Source organism: Chaetodon trifascialis, chromosome 1 (assembly GCF_039877785.1).
Source record: "Chaetodon trifascialis isolate fChaTrf1 chromosome 1, fChaTrf1.hap1, whole genome shotgun sequence".
NCBI classification, from domain to species: domain Eukaryota; kingdom Metazoa; phylum Chordata; class Actinopteri; order Chaetodontiformes; family Chaetodontidae; genus Chaetodon; species Chaetodon trifascialis.
This window is the reverse complement of record NC_092056.1, coordinates 253886-278742: the sequence shown is the minus strand read 5'-3', so window position 1 is coordinate 278742 and position 24857 is coordinate 253886. Positions and strand designations below refer to the sequence as shown.

The 24857-nt window shown below is 44.7% G+C and overlaps 3 protein-coding genes across 3 annotated transcripts in view; 2 read left to right on the top strand and 1 right to left on the bottom strand.

Moving 5' to 3' along the window:
• The window catches only part of zdhhc1 (zinc finger DHHC-type containing 1), a 223812-nt gene that overhangs the window by 77539 nt on the left and 121416 nt on the right, over positions 1–24857 (top strand). The window lies entirely within an intron of this gene.
• galr1b (galanin receptor 1b) lies at positions 823–9095 on the bottom strand. Its single transcript, XM_070966023.1, has 3 exons — positions 8385–9095; positions 6521–6586; positions 823–1140 (listed from the first exon to the last, which is right to left on the bottom strand). Exons 1-3 carry the CDS (start codon positions 9093–9095, stop codon positions 823–825), a joined length of 1095 nt encoding a protein of 364 aa, XP_070822124.1.
• On the top strand, positions 18422–20892 carry LOC139330218 (chymotrypsin B-like). The gene is made up of 7 exons (XM_070960999.1): positions 18422–18473; positions 19024–19127; positions 19278–19357; positions 19881–19962; positions 20036–20216; positions 20356–20489; positions 20731–20892. The coding sequence occupies exons 1-7, from the start codon at positions 18422–18424 to the stop codon at positions 20890–20892; spliced, it is 795 nt and encodes a 264-aa protein (XP_070817100.1).

Below are 24857 nucleotides of genomic sequence, written 5' to 3'. Positions count from 1 at the left end.
GGTTCCCTCGTAAAGACTGGCCTTTCTCCCACTCGGCGGCATGCCTCTGTTTTACATGCTGGAATAAGTTCGTTGTGCTGCTGCCTTTTGCTGCTATGGCTTCAGACAAACTTTGCAGCGTGCAGCCACATGTTCCACGTCTGTTGCTGCAAACCCAAACCAGTTCCATGGGAACAAACTTCTCGTTCTCATTAGCGATAGCCATGTTGCTGCTCTGTGTGTGTGCATTTCTGCGAAAGAAACAAAAGGGGAGGGGGGAGGGAGCTCCTGGCTACGGAAGCTCCTGGGGGGCAAGAGGCGCGTCGTAGCAAGAGGAAAAAAAACTCTAATTTTTTATTTTTTAAATCGTCCGCAGCAAAAAAATTCCAATTAATTGAAACAATCGATATTTCACCCAGGCCTAAAATAATGTGAAGAAAAAGACAGAGAAGAAGCAAGGAGAACAAAAACAATGGCACTCCAGCAGCAAGCGTCACTGCTTGGACCCCTAAAACCCATCGGACCACCTGGAAAACGCTTAAAACAGAGCTGGGTTTTTCAGTTCTAAAATCCTCAATCTGTCGTGCAGTTTTCTGTTCAGTCGTAATTCTGTCATTAATGAACCTCCATTTCCGTTCTCCTATGACCAGGGGCCTGCAGGCGGTCACAGATACAGACAGCAGCCAATCTCTTGCTGTCCTGTTGTCGTGTGAGCCACATCCTGCTGTAAAATCTCCTCCATCAGCCTCCTAATTTTTCAGACATAGCTCTCGCTGTGTTTCCACAGGAGGAAATCAATATGTTCTTGTTATTTATCCAATCATGTCCCCCACCCCATCCCCTTCAAATGTTGGTGGTGGAGTGTGTGGTGGAGAAGTTCTCCGTGCGGAACCGAACCACCTTGCTGTTGGGTGGCGGCAGGTACAGGAGACGGCAGGTGAAGACCTGGCGGCAGGCCTTACGGAAGTTCTCAGACAGGAATGCGTAGAGGATGGGGTTGACGCAGGAGTTTCCATAAGACAGGCAGTGGGAGATGATGCGAAAGGCAAAGGAGGCATCATTCAGGGGAAAGGTGCCGAACTCCACCCACATGGCGATGATGTGGTGAGGTAACCAGCAGATGGTGAAGGCAGTGACGACCAGGAGAACCGTCTGAGCCGTCTGCAGGATAACAGAGGAAACATCAGTCTACAGAAAGGTGTGTTCCAGGATCAGAGCACTGTTTAGATCGGAACACTTCCTGGATACTCCAAAAAACTTACTTCATAACCACTTCCCAAACATTGTCAGCGTTTCTGCCACCTGCCCTCATTAAACACAGTGCAAACATAGTCAACACAAACACTGCAGTTCCACGATTTCAGCATCGAAATGGGTCTGAAATGAAAGATAATATATAATAAAAATGAACAGTAATAATTCTAATGGTAAATATCAAGTTTCAGACCATCAGTGAACTGACCACAAATGAAAGGAAATCCAATAAAATAAGTCAAAAGAACAATAATAAAGACGAAGAATTCAAGGAAACATCAGAGTTCATTCTTTGTGAGCAGCTTCAACTGTTTTCTGGTGTCTTCACTGTGACTCTTCTCCAAACTCACCACATCCAACTTCTACGATCACATGTCCACCAGCAGTTTGATCTGATTCAAAAGACTCAAACCTCTCAAATCCTTAAACTGCTCTGTTTAGGTCACTTTACAAAAATGTGCTCATGTTACAAAAATGTCCTCAATGTCTTTACTTTCAAAAAATATTTCAACTTTTTTTTAAAAAATGTCTTAAGTCTCTAAAAAGTCTCCATCTTCTTAAAGTGACGAGACTTTCCAAAAAGCTCTTAACGCTTTTAATGCGCTCACAATCTATTAGAAATGTCCTCAGAGACAGGAGGTGAACGGGTCTGTCCACATCCACAAACAGAAAGACTCGAGCTGAAACCTTCAGGTCTTATCTTTAATGAAGACAAAAATACTCAAGATTCAGTTGACAAGTACGAGTGATCATCGGTCTGGAAATGTGAGTCGCTGTTTTTGAGATGAAGTGTTTTAACTGAGGAAACATGTTGACAGATGTCCATGTTTAAACGACAGCTGGAACTTTACCTCTCTAAGAGACGCACCGTGATGAAGGAAGGTCAGTATAATAACGTCACAAACACACTTTCTGCTGTTGGTGCAGTGCAGCATGGTGCCGAACTTCATGGCTGATGGTGAAGTACAAAAAGAAAATGTTTCTGCAAAGTGACAACATGTCCTCATACATGAAAGACTGGAGAGGTCAGCTGCCATTTCACGTGGTGAAATGGTTGCAGTTTGCTTTGTTTTAGGTAACAAAATTACCTGGTTAGGTTCAGAAAAAGATCACTGTTTGGTTTAAAAACGTAACTTAAGTACGATACATAAGATCAAGTAAGTCAGCATGAACTTTGGGCTTCATACAGGACATGCACCTGTGATTGTTTGACACATCCATCCACCCACCACCTTCACATGTGGACTTTCTTCCTCTTCATACTACATCACCTGACTTCCTCCTTTGCTCCCATCATGATTGCTACGGCCACCAGATGTTACCACTAAAAATAAAAGTAAATATGGGTTGTAATAAGATGCTTGCATCGTTCCTTCAGAAGCAGAATTAGTGAAGGAGAGCCTTGTTGCTGCTGTGGAGCTGAGAGCAGCAGACAAAGTCAAACTGTCCAAAGTGTCCGTTTGTCTGAACAACTCACAGAAATGAAGGAAGCAACTCTGTTCAACACTGAGTCAAGACTGACTGAGCCAAACCTGGAGAACCAGCATCATCAACAGCAGCATCATCATCACTTCCACCTGAGCAGCTCCAGCCGTCACAGAGGTTCGAGTGATATATGTGCCTTCACAGGATGACACGAAACCTGAAATGGCCCCTGACAGGAGAAAGGTTCTCCACCCCTGCGATCAATGCTGTGGCTGTGCAGATAATCACTTATCATAAAGTCTGACATATTAAATCTACATCCTGCTCTCAGTTTAGAAACTAAACCATCAGTTATTCTATATGATTATGTATGTGATTTGGCTGCTTAATAAAGAACTCTGTCTAAACACAACCATAAAAAGCATCCCAATGATTTACTGTGAGGAGGCGATACCGGACAAAAACTAATGAATGACAGGCGTGGTTATTAAAAACATTTCCTCATTGTGTTGATAAGAACATCATGCTGTACTTCTCTTGGAACATGCTGTTATCGCCTGCAGATCAGAAGAACATGAATGTTCCTGCAAACTAATATCAGTATTGAAAATGTATTCAAGTATAAATAAATAGATATTAAAATATTCATGGAAAATCTGAAAATGTCTGCTTGTTTGTGCAGAGTGTTTCTGCTGTGAATGACCTTCAATCTCTTAGTTTCTTACAGCAGGAGTCTGAGGGAATCTCCTCTATTCTTAGTCCCGCTGTCTAAATATTTACCCAGCAGCCTTTGCTCCTGCTTCACCGACCCGAGGAGCAGCAGACTCTGCTGTAAACTGATCTGTGATCTGCTGTGACAGGACGTCTGCTCACTGTCGGCCGTCTACCACGGTGGCCTCTCCAACTCCAACGCTCCGTTTAATCCAATCATTGTCAAAAGTGTCCCAGTGGACTCATTCAAGTATGAATCTATTGTTGTAGCTGAGTTTAGGAGTTTATTGGTATTTACAAGGTTATTTCAAAGAAAGAAAGAAAGAAATCAACCCTTTGGAAAAAGAACATAAACACATTTACTTTCTTATTTAATAATTATAATAAATAATAACTAATATTATTAAAGAACTAATATCTAAACTTCCTTCATTTGCATTTACATGAGTTTTCAAGTCATTTCTACATTTTATAGAAGCTTTTTTTTAGTCATTTATTAAAATAAACGTTAAAAAACAGAAAACGAATTAATATTTACTGAAGAATTCTTTAATCGTTCCTCTGATACCACGACGCATTCAAAGCACACAGGACTCGGTCCACAGTAACACACCGGCTTTACATCCAACTCCACCGCTACATTTGACTGACAGAGGACTCACATTTTCCAGACCAGGTGAGAGGAGGCTAGACCAGGTGAGAAGAGTTTAAACCAGGTGAGAGGCGGTTAGACCAGGTGAGAGGAGTTTAAACCAGGTGAGAGGAAGTTAGACCAGGTGAGAGGAGGCTAGACCAGGTGAGGCGGTGAGACCAGGTGAGAGGAGGTTAGACCAGGTGAGAAAAGTTTAAACCAGGTGAGAGGCGGTTAGACCAGGTGAGAGGTGGTTAGACCAGGTGAGAAGAGTTTAAACCAGGTGAGAGACGGTTAGACCAGGTGAGAGGTGGTTAGACCAGGTGAGAAGAGTTTAAACCAGGTGAGAGATGGTTAGACCAGGTGAGAGGAGGCTAGACCAGGTGAGGTGGTGAGACCAGGTGAGAGGAGGTTAGACCAGGTGAGAAGAATTTAAACCAGGTGAGAGGCGGTTAGACCAGGTGAGAGGAGGCTAGACCAGGTGAGAGGAGTTTAAACCAGGTCAGAGGAGGTTAGACCAGGTGAGAAGAGTTTAAACTAGGTGAGAGGCGGTTAGACCAGGTGAGAGGAGGCTAGACCAGGTGAGGCGGTGAGACCAGGTGAGAGGAGGTTAGACCAGGTGAGAAGAGTTTAAACCAGGTGAGAGGCGGTTAGACCAGGTGAGAGGTGGTTAGACCAGGTGAGAGGAGGCTAGACCAGGTGAGGTGGTGAGACCAGGTGAGAGGAGGTTAGACCAGGTGAGAAGAGTTTAAATCAGGTGAGAGGCGGTTAGACCAGGTGAGAGGAGTTTAAACCAGGTGAGAGGAGGTTAGACCAGGTGAGAGGAGGCTAGACCAGGTGAGGCAGTGAGACCAGGTGAGAGGAGGTTAGACCAGGTGAGAAGAGTTTAAACCAGGTGAGAGGCGGTTAGACCAGGTGAGAGGTGGTTAGACCAGGTGAGAAGTGTTTAAACCAGGTGAGAGACGGTTAGACCAGGTGAGAGGTGGTTAGACCAGGTGAGAAGAGTTTAAACCAGGTGAGAGACGGTTAGACCAGGTGAGAGGAGGCTAGACCAGGTGAGGTGGTGAGACCAGGTGAGAGGAGGTTAGACCAGGTGAGAAGAGTTTAAACCAGGTGAGAGGCGGTTATACCAGGTGAGAGGTGGTTAGACCAGGTGAGAGGAGGCTAGACCAGGTGAGAGGAGGTTAAACCAGGTGAGAGGCGGTTAGACCAGGTGAGAAGCGGTTAGACCAGGTGAGAGGAGTTTAAACCAGGTGAGAGGCAGTTAGACCAGGTGAGAGGAGGCTGGACCAGGTGAGAGGCGGTTAGATCAGGTGACAGGTGGTTAGACCAGGTGAGAGGATCTTAGACCAGGTGAGAGGCAGTTAGACCAGGTGAGAGGAGGCTAGACCAGGTGAGAAGAGTTTAAATCAGGTGAGCAGTGGTTAGACCAGGTGAGAGGATCTTAGACCAGGTGAGAGGAGGTTAGACCAGGTGAGAGGCAGTTAGACCAGGTGAGAGGAGGCTGGACCAGGTGAGAGGCGGTTAGATCAGGTGACAGGTGGTTAGACCAGGTGAGAGGATCTTAGACCAGGTGAGAGGCAGTTAGACCAGATGAGAGGAGGCTAGACCAGGTGAGAAGAGTTTAAACCAGGTGAGCGGTGGTTAGACCAGGTGAGAGGATCTTAGACCAGGTGAGAGGAGGTTAGACCAGGTGAGAAGAGTTTAAACCAGGTGAGCAGCGGTTAGACCAGGTGAGAGGATCTTAGACCAGGTGAGAGGAGGCTAGACCAGGTGAGAGGCAGTTAGACCAGGTGAGAGGCAGTTAGACCAGGTGAGAGGAGGCTAGACCAGGTTAAACGAGGTTACACTGCTACTCATTACAGCCTGATTACAGCTCATCATCTCAGTCTCATCATAATCATCATATTTACCATCATATTCTTCATATTCATATTAATGATCATGATCATGTTCTTCTTCATCATTCTTCATCATCATTGTCATCATCATGCTCAAATATTGGCTGGGGCCTTTGTTTACCTCGGCTACAGAAGTAAGAGATCTTTATTTGAAGCAGGCCTTTGTTTATGAAGTATAATTTGTCATATTGCAGTACTAAACCTGGCTTTGATCCACTCTGTTTGAGTTGCTGTGTTACGCTGTTGATACTTGAAATGTAGCATCTTCACTTTCACTTGTCTGCTACAACAAAATACATGAACACACATCGACACACTTGATGAGTGTCCAGATCAACAGGGTGTTGAAAATAGCATGATTATATTGTTGAGTTTGTTAAATCAGTGATGGAAATATACCGTACACCATAGTACAATAAAGCAGCCACATCATCATCATCACTTTCTTCATCATCGTCATCCCAATCATAACAATAACAACCATGAACTGTGTTTACATCAGACAAGCTGACAATACTGAGAGTCAGCTGACTGTTCAGAGTGCATTCAGGAACTGCTTCACTCAGCTTCACACAGGAAGGAGGAAGAGGAGGAGGAAGAGGCAAATGGAGGACCGTACCTTTCTTTTGGAGCGCTCAGACTTCTTGGACATGTTCTTCATCTTTTTATGAAGATGAAATAAAACCTGGAAGAAGAAACAAACATGCTATGAATAACTGACAATAACAGAGAATCAGGTCAGGAGGAGGAAGTCAGGCTGTGCTGCCTTCACAATAAGAGCACTGACACACAGGACACTCCAGAGGACTTTTATTCTGACATTTTGACCCAGCTGCTCTGAGTTCAGCATCAGATGATGTGACCGTGGCCAATCAGAGCTGCTTTGGTTTTTAACTCTGCAGACTTTTAACATATAAGGAAAAATAAAGAAATCTTGTGAAACAAATATCTAACGCTTTAAATAAAACCAACAATAAAGTAACAGAGAACTTTTTATTGGTTGGTTTATTTAACAGGGACAGCACACATTAATAAACATGACGAGCAGCGCCTGAACAACACATCCTCACTCTCAGTCCACACGTAATCTGATCTTTACGGGTTGTGATTTGTTGAGACTTTTGCTTGCTTTTTGGAAAAACTAGACAATGGGAAGAAGTGGAATCATACACTTGTTGAGACTGAATATCATGAGTCATATTTCCAAAGCAAAGCCCATCACGTGTCATTCAGTCTTCTGAGTTTTATTTCAGCAGCATCATTTCTATTCTGCATATGAAGGCGGCAAATAAAGACTTTGTGAAGTAAACTGTGTTATCTAGCTGCTGCCATACGGAAAAATCAAATAAAATCAGATGTCAGGCCGAAAACTGCACACAGTATAAATGTGTTGACATGAAAGTGAACATGAAAACTGTCCTTTTAAAACCCTGAATGTGACTGCAGAGTAACACAAAGAAGAATCACGATACGTAAGTGAATCATTTCTTTCTGACTTTGTAGAAAATGCAGTGTTGAGGCCGACAGCCGCCCACGCTGATCCGGGTTCTGCTCGAGCTTTGTTCCTGTTAAAAGGTTTTTCCTCGCCACTGTCGCCAAATGTTTGCTCATGAAGGAACTGTTGGGTCTCTGTGAAGATGTACAGAATCTGGTCTGCACCAGCTCCGTATGGAAAGAGTCCTGAGACAACTTCTGTTCTATTAATAAAAATGAGTTAAAATCTTATTACGATTCTAACAGACATGAATGAGATCTGTAAGAAATACTCTAATCCAACACCTCCTTTATTTAAACTTGAGCTGAAATTGTATTCATTTGAGACATTTTTGACAGTTTGAGTTTTGAAAAATGAATCAGTGAATCAGATTGTTGACAAAATTCTTCTTTTGAACAGGTACATAAATGTTGCCATGGAGATCGAGGTGAGTATCACTGACAGCATCTCATTATACATTCCTGTGTCAACACATGTTCATATGGAGACAACATCTGGACAATCACTTGTTCTGTTTTCAGTGATGCAATAACAAAAGTCACTGCAGAACAAACTCAGAAAAGGTTAAGTTGTGATAATCATTGTTATTATCATATTATTATTATCCACATGGAGAGCAGACAAGAGACTATTTATCTTTGATGACACTATCGACACTGAATGACTTGGTGTTTTATTTTTGAAAATTCAGACTGGCACTTTGTCTGATGAGTATTGTTATTATGATAATATTAGTTTTTTATTTCTCATTCGCCACGCAGTTTCATCTGCATTTATAATTCGAACTTCTTTTTAGGCGTTTTATTTTGAAAGTTCACACCGGAATTCGGGCGGTTGATCCGCATGCGGCAGGTTTTACGCACAGTTTTAATGACTGTCGGCACTTTGTGCGCGCCCTTTGGCCCCTCTGCGCTGTTATTAATCAGTGTTTTACAGCAGCTGGGAGTCAAACATTATCCTGTTAAATTGGCACTTTTTTTGAACTGACCTTGGCGTAGCAGCAGCTGATGAGCAGCAGCGGCAGCAGGTATCCGATCAGCAGGATGGTCACCTTGTAGCAGTGTTTGGAGACTCCAGACCACTGCTCCCAGCAGAAGGTGCTGTTGGGGGCGGTGGGGTGGTTGGTGAGGACCTGGTACTGGGCCACTGGCACCGAGCACACCAAAGACAGCGTCCAGATGACGCAAACCCCGGCCAGCGCGTTCCTGCGGCTCCGGACGCTCGGAGACTTCCTGGACAGGACCACTGCGATGTAGCGGTCCACGGACATTGCCACCAGCGTGAAGATGCTCACCAGCATGCTGACGGTCGAGAAGTAGTGTCCGAACTTACAGAGGAAGGCGCCGAACACCCACTCCGGCAGAGAGTAGATTGTGGCGTGGAAGGGGACGCAGAAGAGGAGAAAGCTGAGGTCAGCCACGCTCAGATTCAAAATGAAGATGTTGGTCGGACTGCCGGTGCGCCTTGTCCCTCTGCCCTCACCAACTCCCCCTCCGCTGCTGTATCTCACCTTCCCGATCACCACCATCACCAGAGAGTTCCCCACCACCCCCACCACGAAGATCAGCCCGAACACCACCGGCACGATCACCGCCTCCGGCCCGGGCCCGTCCCCCTCCGCCGCGCCGCCGACTGTCTTGGACCGGTTGGACTCCTGGAGTTCAGGCCAGGCGGAGGACTCGTTTCCCGGCAGCAACATGTTGGAGCTCCGCGGTGGGAGCTGTGGGGTTAGAGCAGAGGGTGGAGGAGCATAAGAAGACCGACCGAGTGAAACATCAGGTTCATGATCCGGATTAAGCTCGTCCAGCCACGGACTTTGCAAACTGCTGGAGACAGGGCAAGGTAACGAAACATTGTGCCCTGTTTCCTGTCAGCACATTTCAAAGTAAAACCACTTTAATGGCGCTCTAGTTTTTGTCAGACTTTTACTGTCTGCCAAAGGCAACATGTTGTGTTTCTGTGACTACAGATCATAAAGGAAATCCACATTTACAGAGCTGTTGTTTATCAGGTCTCCTGAACCTCTCTGTCCACGTGAAGAAGACAGAGTCACTCAGCACTGCATTCTTTCATTCGTTCATTCAGTCGTCTGCCGGGCAAAACGTTTTTAGCCGCCAGCCTCATCAGTGTGATCAAATGCAGGGATACAACCATCATAAGATAAACTTTATCAAATGTATTTGTACAACACCTTTCATACAGGAACTGCAGCTCAAAGTGACTTACAAGAAAGAAATCACAGGCAGCAAGTGAGTGCTTGACATAGAGAAGACGGAATGGACAAAAAAACAGTTGAAAATTGAATGTCAAATAAAATGAAGAATAAAACCTGTGATAATAAATATGAATACAATAGAATAAAATAACATAGGCAAAAATAAAGTAGCATGAGGAGGAAAAAATATGAATAAACCATCAAATGACAGAAAGAAATAATAAAATATAGATGACATAAAATGCACAGAATGCATAAAATCAAGTCAGATCAGTTTCAGAGTTGTTTGTTCCAAAGTCTGACTGAAATTCATCCTCATGTTATTTTCTTTAAGAAAAGAGTTCATTTGCTCTGAAACCATCTTTTCCAGAATCTCTCAGATGAACGAAGGCTGGATGTTGGCCTTCTTAGTGAAGGTTTCACAGCAGCTGGTTTAAAGGCATCGGGGCAGATTCCTGTTTGCATGCACGTATTTATGATCCTCAGGACATGATACTCTGTCGAACACCTGCTTTAAAATGCTGCAGGTTCAGGGTGAACACATGAGGTGGATGAGTTGGACTCTGGCAGTCCTTCAGAGCTCAGGTAATGTGATACAGGTGAATTTCTCCATGATTCCAGCAACCAGAGGACAAAGAGAAGAAGGAAAGAGACAAAACGGTGAAGGGAAGGGAGACTTTGACTTTCAAAACAATGTGTGAGAGTAATGCACATCTCCATAAGCACAAATGACAACAAAGCAGCATTTCCAACTTCAGCACGAGCAAAACAGTCAGTACAGTTAGTTACTGTGGTTACTAGTCAGCACAGTAACCGGAGTTATTAAGGTTAGTTACTACAGTCAGCACGGTAACCGGAGTTATTAAGGTTAGTTACTACAGTCAGCACGGTAACCGGAGTTATTAAGGTTAGTTACTACAGTCAGCACGGTAACCGGAGTTATTAAGGTTAGTTACTACAGTCAGCACGGTAACCGGAGTTATTAAGGTTAGTTACTAGCCTTAGGACAGGTACTATAGTTACTACAGTTACTGCCGTTAGTTCCGTTGCTATAGTTACCACAGGATGTAAAACCAGGTGTAGTATAGACAGCAGAAGGTAATCAGAGGAGGTGTTTACAGACAGTTAATTTCCTCTCTGATGATTTATGATGTTATAGAGATATATTAATATGTTTATGACTGTGTGTGTGTGTGTGTGTGTGTGTGTGTGTGTGTGTGTGTGTTGCACAGCCATTGCACATGTCGTAGAGCAGGGGTGGGGACACTTTAACCTATCAAGGACCTTTTCAGTTTTTATAAGGGTCATAGGCAGTGGAGCCCAACAGGGGGTTATGTTGTGCATTATTTTTTATTTCAAGCTCATTCTGCGTCTGTTCTACGTGGAGCACTTGGTGCAGGTGGTGTAACGGACTCGTGGAGGACCAAATTGCAGTGCTGGCCAATTCACAGGGAATACAGGGAAACGGACAACCGGGCTAAGACTATACTGTGCTGAGCAGAGAGCCAACTCAGATGGAGTTACTGTGATGAGAGCAGATTGAACACGGACATCACCGACAAAGTTCAAGGTGGTCAAAACCACTCTGGGAGGAGGAACAAGCTCTTTACTAGCACAGAGGCAGTGAGATGTGCACACCTGCAGACACAGGGACCTGACAGAGGGAGTAATCAAGATCAGGGGAGGTTGAATCCCAGAGGTCAAACAGCAAGGGATGCTGGAGAGTATGACGTGACACATGGACAATCTGGCAACAGGAAAGTGTGCCAGCGCTGCTTAAATATCTTCCTGATGAGTCTAATTGAGGCCGGGTGTGCAGATGAACAGGTGTGGGGCGTGGCTGAGGAACTGCAGCAACAGGTAAGTGCTGGGCTGTGACAGGTGATTTCTTCTTGGCAGCACATTCAGCTGCATTTCTTGTATAAAAGGTGCTGTGCAAAGATGGTTTACTGCCGGTATTGTTATTATTAATATTACTAGTAGTATTGGTATTATCATCAACCAGGTTATTTGTAGTAATTTATTTTTCAAAGTGTCCATTCTGCATGGGCTTAGAAGACCCCACAAATATAACAAACAACAGCAATAACATTTTGCAATGTAAGAAAAAATATAGTTCACATCCATAAATAAATAAAGCAGCGTCAGTGACATGTGACACAATCCAATCTGAGAGGACAAACACTGTCTATAAACAGGAAGTGAAGTCTGCATTCATGAGACACAGAAAACAAATCAGGACTCTGCAGACATTTTACAGAAAAAACAGTGATTATGATGGGATGGAAAATGAAACAAGAAGAAGAAGAAACGTACTTTATTAATCACATCACACAAGGTGTTAGTTGCACTACACGCCATGCTTTCCGTGAAATTATTTTTTTCCGCATTTGACCCATTCTCGATTTGTCGATCCTCCGCGGCAAACCAGGAGCGGTGGGCTGCCAGCTGCCAGGCAACGCTGACGCCCGCGGCCGGGGACCAGCACTTCTCCGTCACCATCGGTCAGGTGGTGGTCTTCTTGCATGTTTTTAGTGGGGGTTATAATGGAGGAAACCCCGGGAGAACACGGGGAGAACATGCAAACTCCACACAGAAAGGCCCCTTTTTCCTCGAGCAGCAGGCACCAAGGCATGGTGGAGGACACGCCCCCAGCGCCCACAGCGGGATTCGAACCCTCTAGCTGTGAGGCGACAGTGTTACCACTTGTGCCACCGTGCTACCCTGTGCCCAAAAGGCACAGATCACACTTTCTACACTCCTGTGGAACTGGAACGAGTCAGCTGGGCACACGTCTGTGCTCTGAATGCTAAAAACACTCAGTCAGACTGTACGTTCTCAGCTCTGGTCAACACGGTTCTTCTTCTGACGTTTCTATTTATGATTTTCTGTTGCAGGCTCCGACTTGTTTCAGGCATGTTAATTACTCTATTTGACAGCTGCAACATGTCAATATTCTGCACGTGTCTCCTGCCCAATGTCATCACACACTGCGAGTTACTTGTGATCTTTAATGAACACCTTTGTCACTCTCACCTGCCCTGCAGTCACTTGACACCCCTGCCCACCTACACACCTGTTCTCACTTTTTCCCATTAGCACTGCAGCATTTATACCAACATTTTCCTGCAGCCAGTGTCAGATCGTTTGTTTGTGGCTTCTTTGTTGCCTTGTGGTTTTGCTTTTGAGCCACTTGTACCACAAAACTAATACCTTTAGCTTGGAATGTGTACCTGCTCGTCTGCCTACCTGTTCGTGTTTGCATATTCACCACTGCAATAAATTCCTGAATCGTTGCTGTTGCAACAGAAGAAGCTGCAGGACTGAATTTGTGTCATTTTCATTTCTTATGGTTTGTGTTCTACCACAACATGTTTCCTTGTAACCAAAATCCCTGTTATGTTGTTTTCAAGTTTACCCTTCTTGGTCCTGATGGTACTGTATTAGTTCTACTGATTGTTGCTGAGTCATTTCTGGTCTCCTGACAGTGTGCATAACCTTGATTGCAAAAGGGTTCAAATGATGATTTTTAGGTGCACAGAGCAGTTTATTCATTCAGAATGTGGGCTGGGCAGATGAGCTGTGTACTGTTTTGTTGTGTATTTCACTTGTAAAGAGACTTTTGAGAACTTAATCTTCTCCCTGGATACACGTGGAAGCTCGTCTTTTTCTCATGTTGCTGTGAAGAATTCCTATGACAGCCATGGACTCAAAACTTAATATGAGTTTAAAAGCTGCAAATCCCCAGAAGCTCTTGAAAAGTTTTGCAGTGGTCCTCAGAAGTTAGTGTCACCTGTTTCCTGTGTGCAGGTAAGCACATCACTACAGTTACCTGCAACAAGGGACACTGTCTGCCAGTCCGACCCATAGAGACACATCAGAAATGCAGCTTTGTCACCAGATATATCAGGATGACTCTGAGCTACGACGAGCTGTGCATGCACTTTAGATTTCATTTCAGTGGCCATGAAGAAAGTGCTTTATTCTTAAGGAGGGCTTTTTAAAATCATTTTTAAATTATGGGTCCTGTGGTTCGCTGGTTTCGCTCTTTAAACTGGTGAACTTCAGGAAGGTCAAAAAACATCCTGAGTATGAAGATCTGGAAGTTTTGCTAGGAATCTTTTCCTACAGGTGGTTAATTATGAATGTAAGCAAGACATATGTGTCTGTCTGCAGAGATAATCTGCAGTTTAACATTTAAAAATGTAAACGCAATCCCATTTCCAAAAAAAGCTGGGAAGCTGTGTGAAGCGTAAATAAAAACAGAATGCGATGGTTTGCACTGAGACCCCGCATTTAACTGAACATAGCACAAAGACGACATGTCAAATGTTGTATAGGGTTAGGGTATGTATAATCCTACTGCCAAAAAGTACTGTTGCTAGTAGTCTTATGAGAAAAACTAAGTACTGACATGACCTCTCTCTGTTGTATTTCACTTGAGAAAACTATTGTACTTGAGAAATACCCATCCCACTCCCCCATGCAGGGGGAGCCTGTCCCTCTCAGAGCTCCCACAGCCCCAGCAGACCACTGCATAGAGGCCTACAGATGCCACCACAGAGTCTGACAACGTTTTTAACAGTGTCCTAGACATTCCAAAGGACCTCAGTCTTCTTAGCAGGTGCAGAGGACTTTGTCCCCTCCTGTACAGGACATCTGTATTGTTTGTCCAGTCCAGTTTGTTGTTGAGGTGAACACCCAGGTGTTTGTAATCCCCCACGATCTCAATGTCCGAGCCCTGGATGTTCACTGATGTAGTGTGTGGATCATTCCTTCAGAAAACAATTACCATCTCCTTTGTCTTGCTGGCGTTCATGTGCAGGTGGTTCAGTCCACACCAGTTGATGAAGTTGATTACACCCTCCCTGTATTCCAGTTCATTCCCCTGTGGCACACGTCCAGCAACGGCTGTATGATCAGAGGCCTTCTGGATGTGGCAGCTGTTGGTGTTGTGTCTAAACTCTGATGTGTAGAGGTTGAAGTCACAAAGCCTCACAAACTGTGGTCTGGTGTTGGTAGTCAATGGACTTCATCCATGCCTCACCACAAGCAATTTTCAATTTTCCCATGAGCAATATTTCAATTCAATTCAATTCAATTCAATTTTATTTGTATAGCGCCAAATCACAACAGAAGTTGTCTCAGGACACTTTCCATATAGAGCTGGTACAGACCAAGCTCTTTTATATATTATATATTATTATATAATATTATTTTTATACGCCCTTTTTGTACAGAATGTAGAATGACACATAGCTGATATTTTGTTTCATATCTATATATATATATATCTATATATATATATCTATCTATATTTGTGCTATCCATTTCACATCATACTTTCCACCCCCACATCCTGGTAATTACCCTAATGTCAAGTGTTTACATTACATACAGTGCTACATGCTCATGCTAATACTTAATGTCACAAATGCACCTGTAAAGACAAACATAAAAGACATCATATTTCAAACAAAATGATGATGTCACTTACCCAAAATTCGACATAATTTGAACTCAGCTTCACATTCTCTTTATGTGGCATACTCTTGTTATCACGTGAGCTACTGTATGATTGATTTCAGGTCTATCAAAAAGGTGAAGCGTCGACCTCTGCAGGTGGTCGTGAATATTTTATCTGTCATGAAACAGGTTTCAGTGGTTGTTCACTGACGACAAATTCACATCATCAACTGTTCTGCATTATTTATCTGGAACGACTCATGCTTTGGAAAAGTATCTATCACTGATTTCTGTTGGATTGATCAGGACTGCAGATTTGTTCCACCTGACTCTCAACGACCAATCGTTAAGCAGCTGCAGAGGAGCGGCGGCTCTTCAGCTGCTGATCGTTCATTTTTTCCCAGAAGGCCTCACAGCGATTGTCTGTCGGTTTGTTATCTTCAGGGCCGATGAAAGAAACATAAACCTTCCTCAAGATCTGTGTGACAGATGTTTTCTTGTTTTCCAGGTTCAGGTTTGAATCGTTTATAGTTTCATAGTTTATTAAAGAGTGTGTCTGTCCTCAAAAACAGAAGCACTCAGACATGTTAGCAGAGCTCCTATGTTGATAAACCAAGCAGACTGGATTTACACAGCAGGACATCATGTCAAGACCTGAAAACAGACCTTAAAAGCATTTGGCTGATTCCTAGAACACTGACTTACAGAATACAGTCGACACGACATGTGATCATTTTGTAAGATATAAGATATGTTAATATATAGATGCCCATCAACACATTTCAGAAAGAAAATGTATTTTTACTTCACTTTAAATATTTTAACTTAAATGGAATACGTCTTACAACTGTAGTGTCTTTTGTGTCTTTTCACATTTGACATTGTAACCTGAAAATCTTAACATCAATTTTGGTTGTTTGTGGTCCATAAATCATCCCAGTTTGCTGACTGTGCAGAGTGTGTTATCAGTGTGTCGACACCATGTCACACATTAACGCAGCTGCTGACTGGACGGTATGTGCTGCCTCTACATACAGCTGTGTGTGTGTGTGTGTGTGTGTGTGTGTGTGTGTGTAGTACACAGAAATGTGTGAACAGTCGTCACTGTTCGCCTTGATGGCAGCTTCGTTCTCTGTTGTCGTTCTCTCAGCAGTTTCATGGCGTTGTCACCTGGAACGATTCTCAGGTAACAGATGTGACTCTTCAGAAGTTCATTGGTGGAATTTCTGTCCTCCTTGATGCGTTTGAAAGCATCAGTTGTGTTGTGCAGAGGTGGTGTTGGTATTTAGTCAACAGCACGTTCAGCTACAGTAATGATCCATATTATGACAAGAACCACTCAAATAAGTGAAGAGAAACAACATCCATCATCACTTTAAGACATGAAGGTCGGCAGTCAGGAAAACGTCAAGAACGTTGAATCTATCTGCAAGTGCAGTCACAAAAACCAAACCAAACGCTCTCATGAAGCTGGTTCCCATGAGGACTGATCCAGGACAGAAGACCAGGGGGTCCCTCTGCTGGTTCATCACAGTCAGCAGCTTCAGACATCAGCACTTAACAGCAGCTCAGATTAAAGCTGCTCAGAGTTCAAGCAGCAGACACATTTCAACATCCGCTGATGGTGGAGACTGAGTGAACCAGGCCTTCATGGTCCAACCGCACACGCTGAGATGAATTAGAGAGAAGTGAGTGAATACAGTCATACAGACGCTGCTTTACATTCATTCAAACACATCACGTGAAGAAAGACAGGGACTCCTGTCAGGACCGGATCTGCAGGGATGAATCTGATCTGACAGCAGCAACAACCAAAGAGTGAGAATTGAAGCTGATCGTGTGGAGGTCTGCAGCCTCTCCTCCTTTCCCCCTCTGTGCTCCTGTGTGTCCTCCTCCTTTTGTCTCTTGTCTGTCTCTCCCCTGTCTGATTTCCAGCCAGTGTCTGTCAAATCGTCCATCTACCTGCGTGGTAACGACCAAGGCGAGAAGATGGCTCACCACCTTTTTGCCGGTTAGTCTGCGACTAGCCTTCCTGACCTTCTTTGTGTGTCTGTGCTCAGGTGCTAAACGCTCACCTGTCATCGTCTGCGCCCTGCCAGTGTGCTCTCACTGAAGAAACTGGACCTGTCACTTCCTGGACTCAGTCACTCTGGATTCTCCGCCTCATCTGGATTCAGCTATTACACATTCTTTGAATATCCATTAAAGTGTTAACCTTCCATCAGTCCCCTGTCTTCTCTGTCTGAATGTGGTATTTTGGTCCTAAATACTCTGAAACCTAAAACAGATCAGACAGAGTGTGAAGAGTTATGTCAGCATGGAGTTAGGATTATTAAAAGCATGAGAAAAGCAGAGAGGTTTGAGGTTTTCATGACAGTTTCAAAAGACGAAGGCCTTCAAGAAGCTTCATGAAAACCTGTTGGCTTGTTTCTGTCAGAGAATGAGAAGTCACTCAGTTCTTCTGGCTGTGACTCATTTAACTCTTTGTCAGGAAGCAGAAGCAACTCCGTTTGTCAGAGATCACGTTTGACGTTTACTCGTCTTCATACTTTCATAGTTCACAGCGATCTTATTCATTTTATCAGTCAACAGAAAATATGTATGTGAGGCGTCCTGAACACTGTTTTTACATGATGAGGAATCCGTTTCTCCGGTCACAAAATGTTGATACTGTGCGAGTAAAATGTTCACTGACTACATATTTCACGTGTTTTCTAACTAAATATCAGCTGCTCGTGACTCCAGCATAGATTCCCAGTGTTTAGTCACTCACAGCTCAGCAGAAACGTCACTCTTCCATAGAGGAGGTGGATAAAAATGACCCAGATCACAGACAATAACAACATACTCTCATCAGAATTCTGCAGACATTCTGCATGTTGGTGTGACTTTACATCATGAACCAGGTCCGAAACTCAGTGCGAAACATTTCCTCCGCCTTTGACTGGAGCTGAATTCTGTCGCTGGCTGTGCGTCGTGGTGTTGCTTCTCTTCATTTCAGCAGCCTCACGTTCACGTCTGCACACAAGATGTCTGACATCTGACTCTTCATCAGGATACACCCTGGCAGATCTGGGATCTGTGAAGTTAAATAAACTTCACTTTGGATGGTCTGGTTGCTCTCTGTGTGCAGCAGTCATCCAGACGATTTTTCAGCCAATCAGAGAGCTGGAGGTCAGGGCGTGTGACTCCTGAGAACACTGTTGTCGCCTCAGGTCTGATAAGCAGCTGACAGCTGAGCTGGACAAATTTCTAACGGCTCTGATTGGCTGAGGGCCAGCAGGGCTCAGGGATAAAACAGCAGCACGGTCCTTCAGCACATCATCATCATCGTCATCATCGCCATGGCCTTCCTCTGGATCGTCTCCTGCCTCGCCTTTGTCAGCGCCGCCTACGGTGAGACGCAAAGTTTGGATGGATTTTTAGATGTTTGGAAATGAGCGGCTCTGAGCTGTGGTTCCAAATTCACTCAGTTTGTGAATATTTGAATCTAGAAAACATCAACAAAATGAGCCCAAAGTGACGTCTTGAGATTGTGACTCTGATAATCAACGTGAGGTTTTTCTTCCTGGATGAAACTTTCTGCATATTCAGTTCAGGCAGGTCAGACAGTAATAACACCAAAGGCTGCAGTTTGAACAGCTGAGCTTCATTTTCAGATAATTAGCTTTCAGGAGAAGATAGAGCTCTGAAACACTCAACATGACAACTGCTGCTTCAACAGCTCGTTCAGAACAAGCTGCACACGGATCAGCATGAGCTCAGGAGGCTTTTATCCACGTCTTCTTCACGTCTTCTTCACGTCTTCTTCACGTGTCTGCAGTTCAGTCATGTTGAGTCACAGAGCATCGCAGTGGCAGCACAGCCACAGAGCCGAGACAACAGGAAGGTTGAGGTTCAAACAGCACAGCGGTCTTTTAAAGTCTGTTTCCTGTCATCCTGTCAGGCTGCGGTACCCCAGCCATCCCCCCCCAGGTGAGCGGCTACGCCCGCATCGTCAACGGTGAGGAGGCGGTGCCTCACTCCTGGCCCTGGCAGGTGTCTCTGCAGGTGAGACAGCTGACCTCAACAAACACTAATGGCTCATGGTGACGTTGTTGTTGTTGTTGTTGTTGTTGTTGTTGTTGTTGTTGTTCTTCTTCTTCTTCTTGTTCTTCTTCTTCTTCTTCTGTGACTGAGTTCAGTTTGTTTTTCTCTCAGCAATCCAACGGCTTCCACTTCTGTGGAGGATCTCTGATCAATGAGAACTGGGTGGTGACTGCCGCTCACTGCAACGTCAGGTCAGTTCAAGCCCATTGGCCCATTGACGCAACAGACTCCTCACAAATACAGAGTTTCATGTTCTCAGGATCTGTAGGGACTATTTTCAGTGGCGGATGAATCCACATGTGGTTCTTTAGTGTGTGTGTGTGTGTGTGTGTGTGTGTGTGTGTGTGTGTGTGTGTGTGTGTGTGTGAGTCTCAATAAACTACGGTGTGTGTGTTCATGTGATGAAGAACAACAGTGAGACTCACTGATGACTTTTCATGGAGCTCAGAGGAAGAAGATCAATCAGCTGTGACACACAAACACTGACGTGTTAGCGGTTAGCAGTTAGCATTCACTGCTGATTTAATTTCATGGGATTTGATGACAAGACGAAAACCACCTTTTTACAGTGGTTTACATCATTTACAGCTGAACCGAACGATGTTCGATGAACACGTTCATGTTTTAAAGAAACAGACAAAACAGGATTCCTTTATGTGATGTGTGATTTGTGTGACCCGGCCCTTTAAAGCCCCGCTTCCTGTTTCCTGTCAGGACCTACCACCGTGTGATCGCTGGAGAACATAATAAGGGCTACGGCTCCAATGAAGACATCCAGGTGCTGAAGCCTGCCAAGGTAAGAACCGCCCATCAGCCACTCAGCTGTCAGAACACGCCATTCTCCGCCACCAACCCCTTCTCCTCCCCAGGTGTTCACCCACCCCCAGTGGAACCCCCGCACCATCAACAATGACATCAGCCTCATCAAACTGGCCACCCCCGCCCGCCTGGGCACCAACGTGTCCCCCGTCTGTCTCGCTGAGTCCACCGACGTCTTCGCTGCCGGAATGACCTGCGTCACCTCCGGCTGGGGTCTGACCCGCTACAACGGTGAGACTTTCTCAGACGAGCTCCACTGTCCTCTTTGAGGAGGTCTTTGTGGTCTAAAAGGATTTACACTAGATGCTAGAATCCGTTTCATTTGGACAGGGAGGAGGAAGCATGTTTGAGTGTTTTGTGTCTCCCATAGCTCCCAGTACTCCCAGCTTGTTGCAGCAGGCCGCCCTCCCCCTGCTGTCCAACCAGCAATGCAAGAAACACTGGGGCAGCAACATCTCTGATGTCATGATCTGTGCTGGAGGAGCAGGATCCACTTCCTGCATGGTGAGTTCCCACCTCCTTACCTGTCTGACCTGTCACACCTGTCTGACCTGTCTCACCTGTCTGACCTGTCCACCTGTCTCACCTGTCTGACCTGTCTCACCTGTCTGACCTGTCTCACTCAGAATAATTTGTAATTTCTTCTGTTAGTTGCAAATTCTGTTGAATTTTCTGAGTTGATCAGACTTCTGTTTTTCCTCCTCGTCCTTCTTGGTTGTTTATTTCCTTGTTTCTTGTTTTTCAGGGCGACTCTGGCGGTCCTCTGGTGTGTCAGAAGGACAACGCCTGGACTCTGGTTGGTATCGTCTCCTGGGGAAGCAGCCGTTGCTCCACCTCCACTCCTGGCGTCTATGCTCGTGTCACCGAGCTCCGTGGCTGGGTGGACCAGATCCTCGCCGCCAACTAAATGCTCAGTCGTCACGCCGCTACAACCGAGGCAACCCACAGAGCCCCCGACCCTGCTGTTAGTGACCAATGAATGATAATAAAAAGACTGAAATGCACCAACTTTGTGTCCTTTGAATTTGTGTCCTTTCAGCAGAATCCTCTCAATTTAATCACTCACAGTGCTGAGAGCAGTGAGCAGACAGCAGGGGGCGCTCTCATAATGACAAAACGAACATCGTCCTCAGTGTCAGTATACATTTATAAGAATGTAACATTTCCTGACTAATGAGCTCACTTTACTCTGAAACTGTGCAACAAGCATTCAACACCAGTAGGTTCTTTCTAATGAGTCAAAGGATAAGATGTAGAAAACAGACATGATGCAGCGATACAACCAAAAAGCATGAGAATAACAGTGAAACCAGGTGGAGATGATGTGCAGCAGCAGCAGCAGCAGTGATGGTCACAAAGGTGAAATACCAAAGAATATGGAATAACAAATAATTTTTTCTCTTATTCTAATAAAGTTGAATCTAATCTAATCAGAAATCATATGACAGCGTTTTGCTTTCTCTCAACTCAAAACACCAGAAGAAACCTGAGTTCCCAGATGTGCTGGCTTCCAGCATCTGATCATCCAGAACGTGACAAAGTGTCGCTGGGACCTGCAGAGCATTCCACCAACATATTGTCTGCACTTGAACCATTTCCCTGAAGCCTCTCAGCTTCACCTTGATAACCATTTTATCTGATAATGCTCTTTTTTTCTAAGTAAGTTATAAAGAATTTATTTGGGATCTGCCTTTTTATTTCTACACTTCTGTGTTTAAGTAATGTTGAAGTAAAAAGCATTAATTCAAGTTCACTGATATGGGAAAATGTCTTACTCGATTTCCAAAGGTGGTTGAGTAGGAGGTTCTTTTGACAGTTTCAGATTTAAATTGGCTGTAAAAAGCTCCACCATTTCTTTTCTTCAAAATGTTCTCCATGAGCAGCTGAGGGAACATGTTACATCTGGCGACCTGCGGAGCCGTTCGTCGGTCATGTCAGTGAATGAAGCACCAACTATGGGCGTCTGTTTTTGCCACAGGAACCTTTAGAATATCAAAACCTGTTGCATCAAGTTTAAAGTGTAAGTGTTACGGTTTATGCCAGATGTTTTTGGTTGGACCCAAAGATGCAGACCAGAGAGGTAGTTATAATAAGAACACAATTTATTTACAATAAATAATGAACAACAAAAGGTGCACTCAAAAGGAGTGGAGGAAAAACTAAGGGAGCTTCATTGCAACAGGTCAGAAGCAAGGCACCTGCTGACACGGCAGGCAGGCAAAGTCATGTAACACACCAGGAGACAGGAATCAAGATTCAGGAACAATAAGGCAACAGGTAGGAGCTCTCCCCTTTTAACCTGTGCCTAATCAGCCTCATGCGCATCAGGTGCACTCCTGTGAAGGGGGAGCTGGCCAGGTGTAGAGACACACCCAGCTAGCGAGCAGGCGAGACCAAACGTGCGTGGGGCATTCCTATTGTTTTGTTTCCGGTTTACAATCGGATCCTGTAGTTTCTCTTATGTTACTAGCAGTGAAAAAAACTACAAGTTCACTAGGTCACAAAGAGCGTTAATCTTGCGATAAACAAAATGATGCTGTTAAAATTGATTTGCGTTAAAGCGTTAATAACGCGATATTTTTGACAGCACTAATTTAAATGCACCAGACATCACTTACAGACAAGAGAGGAGAAAAGTGTTAGCTGGCCTTCTGTTATCAAAACATTCTCTCTCCAGTCATGTTATCTTACAACTCCAGGCTAGGAAGGACACTCGTTCCAGATCATACAAGTGCAATAAAGATCATGGGATGAGCACACATGAGATCACTTTAAAGGACCAATTTAAAGGACAGTAGCATCATGTGTTTCACTGAAACGTGGCTAACAGAGATCGCGTCGGACTTACATGTTACGCTGGAGAAGCCAGAGACAAGGAACACAAACACCTGAGGGATGCCCTCAAAACCTGTGGTTATCCCAGCTGGTCTTTGTGAAAAGTTCAGCCGCTTCCAGAAAGAACAGGGTGACAGAGGAAGAAAAGAGACACAGACGGCATAACATTGTCATTCCATATGTGTCTGGTGTATCAGAGAAACTCAGGCGAATCTTTAACAAACACAACATCCCGGTACATTTCAAACCTGGGAACACTCTCAGACAAAGGCTGGTGCACCCCAAAGACCAGACCCCTCATACTCAGAAGAACAATCTGGTGTCTGCAGTCCAGTGTGTTACGGGGAACATCTTGTTTAACACTCTAACATCTTGTTTTGTACTCTGGCATACAAAAACATCTTGTCCCTGTGATAGAAGGCCTGACTCTTAGCCCTGAGTCATAAATATCATGTCCCCAGAGACAATCAGTAGTGGCAAACAAGATGTCCATGGATATGTAATATTATCCTCACGCCGGACACAACACACAGACACACATATGGATTACTTATCACATGTTTAGAGGCTAGTACTTGAAGATGTCTAGAATGTCCTGAACTGATTAATGTACTGGGCTCGTCAATCCCAACTCCTTAAATGTGAACTATTGTCTGTGAACGGGGCTCATTCTGGCTGAGATCCTGAGGGAGCTCAGTCTGAGACCAGCGTTGCATTGCTTTACCTGTGACCTACAATAAATACTTTGACTGTGAACTGAAGACTTCTCCGGACGGTTCTTGAGCTTCCAATAAAGAACCGAGCTTCAAAGCTAACAGTGAGGAATGCACAGACTTATATACTGGGGAAAGAAACAGCCGCTGAGCAGACGCATGGCACAACACAGAAGAGCTAACTCTTCAGGTCCAGACTCAGCTGTTTACCTGCACCTCAAGGAGGAAGCACACTCCTTTGAGGATAAAAATGTGCATATTCTGGACAGAGAAGACAGATGGTTTGAAAGAGGAGTGGGAGAAGCCATCCATGTCAAGGTTGAAAAGCCATCTCTGAACAGAGGGGGGGTCTGAGACACCACCTATCTCCCACATACAATGCCGTCCTTTCATCTCTGCCAAAGAGATTCAAAAATTTAGCCTCTGAAAATAAACACAAAGCCATTCACACATGGCTCAAGGAGCCCCCCAATGATGAGAATGGGACACTAACGAGGCAGACGACTGTTGCTGACACCCAAGGGTCGCACCCTGCCCGCCTTAACGGGGGGTCGTTTGCCTCACAATAGAGTGATACCATCCTTGGTTTTGGGGGTTGGCCTCACTCAGAGGATAAATACTTGAACCTAACACCATTTCATTGGACTAGAGCTGTCCTATCTCATCTGGTGCGCATGAACTGATGCAGCCTGCTCGGATGAGACGAAACGTCTTCCAAGACAAACTGACAAAGTCCAGTTGCAAACGATTGAATGCCCTGAAGCTTACAATGACCTGATGAATGAGAAAATTCACAGGCAACTGCTGAAAGCAGACGGGAGAGCAAAGGAGAGCGGTAAGAAGAAAGGTGGGGTCATAGCGATGTTTGTTACCAACAGATGGAGTAACCCAGGTCACATCAGGGTAAAAGCAGGACTGCACTAGAGACATTGAGCTGTAAGCTGTTAGCCTTCGGTCATATTATCTCCTGAGGAAGTTCTCACATGTCATCGCAATAACTGCGTACATCCCCCTTCGGCCGATGCTGCAGCAGCATGTGAGCTCCTACACACTGTGGTCTCACAACTGCAGATCCAGGCCTCCTCCTCATCTCTGATGACCTCATCACACTTTCACGCTTCCTTGTCCTCCACTCTCCCCACCTTCACCCAATGTGTTAAATGCCTCACCAGAGACAATAGAACAGTGGACTTGCTGAATGCAAACACTAAGAATTCTTACAGTTCTTTACCCCTCCCCCGATGGGCTGTTCCAATCACAACCTGGTTCATCTGCTCCCTGCATACATACCTTTGGTGAATAAACAACCACCAACAATGAGGCA

Excerpts from the sequence above, each read along its gene's own strand:
- galr1b (XM_070966023.1), bottom strand. The coding sequence starts at position 9,095 with ATGTTGCTGCCGGGAAACGAGTCCTCCGCCTGGCCTGAACTCCAGGAG. Across the intron at positions 6,587-8,384 it reads TCAGCTGCTGCTACGCCAAG|GTTTTATTTCATCTTCATAA; the intron begins GTCAGTTCAAAA and ends TTCTTCTTCCAG. Across the intron at positions 1,141-6,520 it reads CTGAGCGCTCCAAAAGAAAG|ACGGCTCAGACGGTTCTCCT; the intron begins GTACGGTCCTCC and ends GTTATCCTGCAG.
- LOC139330218 (XM_070960999.1), top strand. The coding sequence starts at position 18,422 with ATGGCCTTCCTCTGGATCGTCTCCTGCCTCGCCTTTGTCAGCGCCGCC. Across the intron at positions 18,474-19,023 it reads CTTTGTCAGCGCCGCCTACG|GCTGCGGTACCCCAGCCATC; the intron begins GTGAGACGCAAA and ends TCATCCTGTCAG. Across the intron at positions 19,963-20,035 it reads AGGTGCTGAAGCCTGCCAAG|GTGTTCACCCACCCCCAGTG; the intron begins GTAAGAACCGCC and ends TCTCCTCCCCAG.